Below are 6,000 nucleotides of genomic sequence, written 5' to 3'. Positions count from 1 at the left end.
CATAAGTGCTAAGATGGCCAGATCAAATCCTTAGAGGTCAGATCCAAAATATAAAGGGTTATTCACACTGTGAAAATAATCCAGGATGAATCTAGGTTGAATCTCCATTGTTCACATGCATCCTGAATACACCCAATTAAGTTGGGAAAGGGCTGTCAAAAATCTCACTTATTTCTGGATAATCAGTATTGGGGTTTGTCATGAGTTTTTAAAGAAGATCCACATTTAGTCAGTAGTGTGAATAACCAATGCAAATAGACCCGGGACAAAATGCTGCATGCATTGTACATGTTCCAAATGCATTCGCAATGTCAACTCCATCTTTATTCAAATGTTTGTACATGTGAGCAACAGAACTTGCAGAGATGTGCATCATGCCGTTTCATAGTGTGAATAACAAACTTGAAATGCGTGAGTGAGATGGTTCATATAGTTTGGCTAAAAAAAAACATCTAAATTACCCCTAAAACTTGGGGTTGAGCTCTTGGGATGTCACAGAAGGTGGATCCTGTTGATGTTTGAAGGGTGACATGACAAGACGCATCCCCTGGGGATCATGCTAAGCCTTTTGCATTAAGTATCATCCATGATTTAATGGCATGAAGTCTGCAGCAACTGAAGTACACTAAAGACTGAAGGTGAAGTAGAAGGAGAACAAACTGGGACCCTTTAAAAAGCAGCATAGATTATGCCATTGACATAATAAAAAGACCAAAGCTGTATCTGCACTGCAAAAATGACCCAGTTTGACAATACTTTAACTACCATGGATCAATGCTATAGAATTCTGGAGTCTGTAGTTTTATTAGTCATTTAGCCTTCTCTATCAGAGAGCTTTGGTGCCACAACAAACTTAGGCCCATTACAAACGGGCCTTAAAGTACGTGACAAGCGCGTACTAGGGTTAGGAAGGGGTGGTGCTTCCACACACCCCTAACTCTAGTACGTGCTCTGCGCGTAGAAAATGGCAGCGGCCGTTCCACATGGCCGCTGCCATCACTACGTCACGACCATGCCACCTCCAAACGAGGCGGCGCGGTTGTGACGTATTGGGGCTGCGACAGGGCGCCTAGGGTGCCCTTTCCACGACCCTGGAAGGAGCTCCGTTTCAGAGCTCCTTCTGGGTTTGCATCGCTGGGCGCAGTCTTCAGACGGCTGCGCCAGTGATGCAGAGGAGAAAGGGGCCAAGCGGCCCCTTTCTCCTCCTCCCCGCCGTTGCCGGGTGTCCTTGGGGCTTGAAGCCCCAAGGACACCCCTTTCCAGGCCACAGGGAAGCAGCCGTTTGCAGCTTCCCCGCAGCCTGGAAAGCGGCAGATCGGGGCCTCAAAGGCTGCCGGTCTGGCAGCTGAGGCCCCGATACAGCGGGGAAAGGGGCAGGTGCATGCCACCCCAAACGGGCAGTCTGTAACCCGCCAATAATTCCCAGAATTGCATTGAGCCATGGCAGTTAAAGGTTAAAGTGGTGTCAAACTGGATTATTTCTGTGGTGTGGATGAAGGCAGAAGTTTTTTCACAGCTTTTAAGTTTCCCTCTCCTTCTTCCATTTTCACCCTCAGTCTTCAGCTTACTTCAGTTGCTGCAGACTTCGTGGAATTAAGTCTACAGTGCATGGGGGGGGGGGGGGGAGGATCTTGCCCTTCTCAGTAGATTCAGGCAAAAACAAGATGCTGCAGTCTCTGGATGTTAATAACTTTTAATATTTTTTTCATCTTAACCATGCTCTGATGTTGTTTGGTCACAGTTTTCATCTGTGAAATGTTAGAGGCTAGACAGACAGACAGACAGACAGACAGACATATATATGTGTGTGTGTGTGTGTGTGTGTGTGTGTGTGTATGTATTACGATACACACACAAACATGTGCGAGAGAGAAAGAGAGCGCGCACCAGCACCATGGATTCAATTCTCAGCTCAGTCATGAAATCCACTAGGTAACCTTGGGCAAGTCACATGCTCTCAGCTTCAGAGGAAGGCAATGGTAAACCTCCTCTGAACAAATCTTGCTACAAAACCCCCAATGATAGGTTCTCTTTTGACTCTAAGGAGAATTTATCATGGAAGTTTTGTAGCAAGATTTCGTAGCAAGATCACCATAAGTCAGAAATGACTTGAAGGCACACAACACACACACATATGTATATTCTTCACATTTTCCAAGGTAGCACCTCAATCTCACCCTGAGAACCAGACAAGAGGAAGCATGAAATCTAAGAACTGTAATAGGGATCTCCTGACAAAGGAGCGGACACCCCCTGGCACCATCATTTCCATGCTCCCCTCCAGCCTCCTTCAATGTTACACAGAAATTTGAGGAACTTTACCAAATAAGGTGAACTTTGATGTGTGTGTGAGTTCCAGAAAACTAGCCAGATGTCCCTCCTATGAACAGAGCCTTTTGCTCACAGGGTCCAACCTAAGACCATTGGAGGGGAAATGACAGCAGCCAGGTACAAGCCCTCCTATACCTACCAATACTTCATGCGCACTCCACAGGCTCACACTTCATTTGGCAGGCAGTTGAAGGTGAAACTGCATGCTATGTGGGTTAATGATGTTAACCAGCAGGTAAAGGTCCCATCTTTCCTTTCTTGTTTACACAGAAGCAGTGCACAGCCTGTATTTTCCATTTCAGCGAATCTGTGTGGGATTTAAGTATGTATTTGAAAAGGAGCTATCTAAGGTGCTGAATTTTATGTTTTTTAAGGAGGGTAAAATTTGTGTCCCATGGATAGCAGTTTTTAATGTATGGACTGAAACCCACCATACATTTGCCACACATTCTTGCTTCCTAGGGCATCACTTGATCAATGGCCAGTGGGACATTACTTATGATCCATTCAGCTGGTTATGTATCAGAAAGCCATGTTAACGTTATTCAGATGCCTGGATTCTTAAAAAGAGACCCTTTGGTGCATATCAGTCTCAAATACATAGGTACATGGACATATTTAATGAATGCAAAGCTTTGGAATGCTTCTGCATGTCCACTCGCAGATCCTAGGTTCCCTGACCTTTGACCATGATGGCCAAGGCTTCTAGGAGATGAAGTCCAAAACATTTGTATTTGGACCAAATGTCCACCCAAGCCAAAGAAAGGGAATTGTCCATTAAAAAAAAGAAAATTCATCCACACTCTGCAGATGTTGGTTATTGCTTTTTCCCAGGTTTCTTCTCAACAGTATGTACAACATGCATATAATTATTGTCTCCAAATTGGACTCCTGAGATGTCATGACCATGGATATGGATGCCACCACCTGGGGAAAAGAGAAGAAATTGTTCTCAGTATTCTACATAACAGGGAAAGGTAACTTCAGCTGAGGATGGGGTAGAAAATCTATCTTCAAACAAAGCCAGTATTTTTTTAAATAAACTGGGTCTATATTATCCCATAACTCGCTAACATGGCTAACAGCTCTTGTTTCCAGGACAGATTCAACAGAGATCAAGCAAGGGAATGAGAAAAGTTTGTACACACACACAAAAAGGTGATCCTATTCTTTAACTAGTATAATATTGCTAAAGCACTTTAGCATTGACTAATGCTGGATAATATTAAATTGTCACAATCAATTTCTGAGATGTTACATTAGACTGGATGTGACAAATAATTGGGGGGGAGGGGTAGGAAACACAAGAGAGGCTCAGAAGGGAAACCCAGAACCTGGTAGAACCAGTTCAGATGACATATGACTAGTTTTGCACCAAAACCACTTCCTTTAGCCTTTAAGCCAACTTAAGAAAACCCACAGGTTACTCCAGAGCTTCAAGGAATCTCCAGTGTGACCTTTATGTTTTAGAAGCATAGACAGCTGGATCAGATTGAATTTGGGACAATCCAGTTGACGGCATGTCACAAACACTCATCAGGACAGATTGGTGCAGGCAGGCATCACCATTCCCCCCCTCCCCCCCCCCCCCCACACACAACTGATTAGTACTGGAAAGGCTCCTCGGGCCTGCCACTACCTTGACAGCCAAGCAACCATGATGTCTTGTCACTTCAGGTATGTCAAAATGTGCTGGAATGTCCCATCTGGAATGCACAGGGAGCAAAAATGGCCCTGACCCTCCTGCACAGTTGTCCACCCCAATCTAGAACTACATTGTTCTATTTCTAGAATTGTATTGTTTTAGATCAGTTGTGCCAATGAATGTGGTGCCTAATTTGTTTTTCGGCAAGATACTCACGTGAAGCCCTATGGCCGAACTGTGGCAGGAGGGAGTGATCCGGGGCTGTCAAGCCAAAATCCCTTTGGTGGTGAGGCCCATAGAAATACTGTAAAAGTATGGTGGGGAGGGGATGAAGAAAGGACAAGAATAAACAGATAGACACTTATAGAGGAAAATCAGAAAACTATATTCCATGCAGCCATATCTATTTAGGCATATACTCCAATTGTTCCAATCTGACAGAGACTGTCCTGATAAATTCCCTGTCATCCTACTTTTTCAGCTGTTTTAAAATGCCCCAATTTCTCTTTCCTCCTCCCATTTTCCTGCTTCATTTTCTGTGTACAACAACTGCTTCAAACTCAGTTCCAAGTGCAAAAGTAGCAACTGGACTCAATTAACTCAGCAGCGAAAAGAGTAAAAGAGGAGGGAGAGTAATGCCCTTCCTGGTAGATTCTGGCAAAAGCAAAATGCTGTAGCCTCTCTTACCTTGCATCCTTAATAACCTTTGCCCTCTTGACCAAACTCAGATGTTGCTGGCCCAAACATGCCCCAGTATTCATCTCTGGTATATTGGAGAGTATGCACAAGGTCATGCTTACATTTGAAACTGAATCCAGCATGAAAATACAGTTTTGACTCACTGTGAGTGAGCAACTATGTAGGTGCTGGCAAATGATTACTGTATTGCTGTCTCAAGCATCTTTGGGAAAGCATCAGAAGGCCCATTGCCAATCTTGATTTATTGATGAGCTCTTTCAAGAATACATCCATTCTTCCTGCTCCTCCTCCTCTTCCTCCTCTGCCCCACTCTCCCTTCCTGGATCCTATCAGTGACCTAACATCTATCAAGTACATGATGATGAACTCCATATCTCTCAGAGATTTTGTTTCTAAGTGATGCTAACTTTGGTATGTTACAGACCGCCGAGAAGCGGCAGTCTGCCGCCGCAGCCGGTTACAGCATCCGGGAACCGCAGTAGCCAAACGGCGTGGTTCCCGGATGCTGCAAGAAGGAGCGCGAAAATTGCGCTCCTTCTTGCGGCCTGGAAGAGATGCCGTGAGGCGCTAGTCGCGCACTCGCGGCGTCACTTCCACCACGTGACATGCGGATGCACAGCGTCCACTACGTCAAAATGGTGGCGGCCGTGTGGAACAGCCGCTGCCATTTGTTACAGACTCTATCCGTAATAGGAGTAGGGGCGCCTAGAAGAGATGCCCCTTTTTCAAACTGGGACGTCCTGAGGACGTCCGAAATGGCGGTCTGTAACCCACCTTTATGACACAGCCTGACCAGCCAGAAGCCAAAATGTTCTGCCCCTGGTCTTCTGCTGGAAGAAAATATTAACCTCTGAGAATACAGACGTTGGACATCCTGAGCTAACTAAACAATCTTTGCCTGTGCATAACAGTATGAATCAGGAATGGAGAATATAAGGGAATATGTGCAGATAGTCTGAAGTTCACACCCTTGTCGAATTTAAAAGCAATAACAGTGTGATGTAGTGGTTTTAGCGTTGGACTATGATGCTGGAGACCAGGATTCAGTTCCCCTCTTGGCCATGGAAACCCATTCGATGATCTTGGGCAAGTCACATTCTCTTGGCCTCACGGGAAGGCAATGGCAAACTCCCTTGGAACAAATCTTGCCAAGAAAACCCCATAATAGGATTGCCTTAGAGTATCCATGAGTTGGAAATGACATGAAGGCACACAACAACTACAACAATAAAACAACAACAAACAGAGGCCTTATCTACATGGGTAATTCAACCTGAATTCCCCCCGGATTTGCTGCATCTTGTTTACATGTCACAGGATCCTGA

General features: G+C 45.0%; 1 protein-coding gene across 1 annotated transcript in view; it reads right to left on the bottom strand.

Moving 5' to 3' along the window:
* Positions 1–1,725: 1,725 nt before the first annotated feature.
* Positions 1,726–6,000, bottom strand: part of RIPK3 (receptor interacting serine/threonine kinase 3) — a 32,494-nt gene continuing 28,219 nt past the window's right edge. Inside the window, exons 12-13 of the mRNA XM_089480841.1 lie at positions 4,193–4,280; positions 1,726–3,258 (exon numbers count right to left, since the gene is read on the bottom strand). Of these exons, the coding sequence (XP_089336967.1) occupies positions 3,149–3,258; positions 4,193–4,280 (198 nt within the window). The 3' untranslated portion in view covers positions 1,726–3,148. The remainder of the gene's footprint in view (positions 3,259–4,192; positions 4,281–6,000) is intronic.

The sequence above is a fragment of the Sceloporus occidentalis genome, unplaced genomic scaffold, assembly GCF_023333645.1.
Source record: "Sceloporus occidentalis isolate IW3139 unplaced genomic scaffold, rSceOcc1.0.p SCAF_14, whole genome shotgun sequence".
In the NCBI taxonomy this organism is placed as follows: Eukaryota; Metazoa; Chordata; class Lepidosauria; order Squamata; family Phrynosomatidae; genus Sceloporus; species Sceloporus occidentalis.
This window is presented reverse-complemented; position numbering and strand designations above follow the sequence as displayed.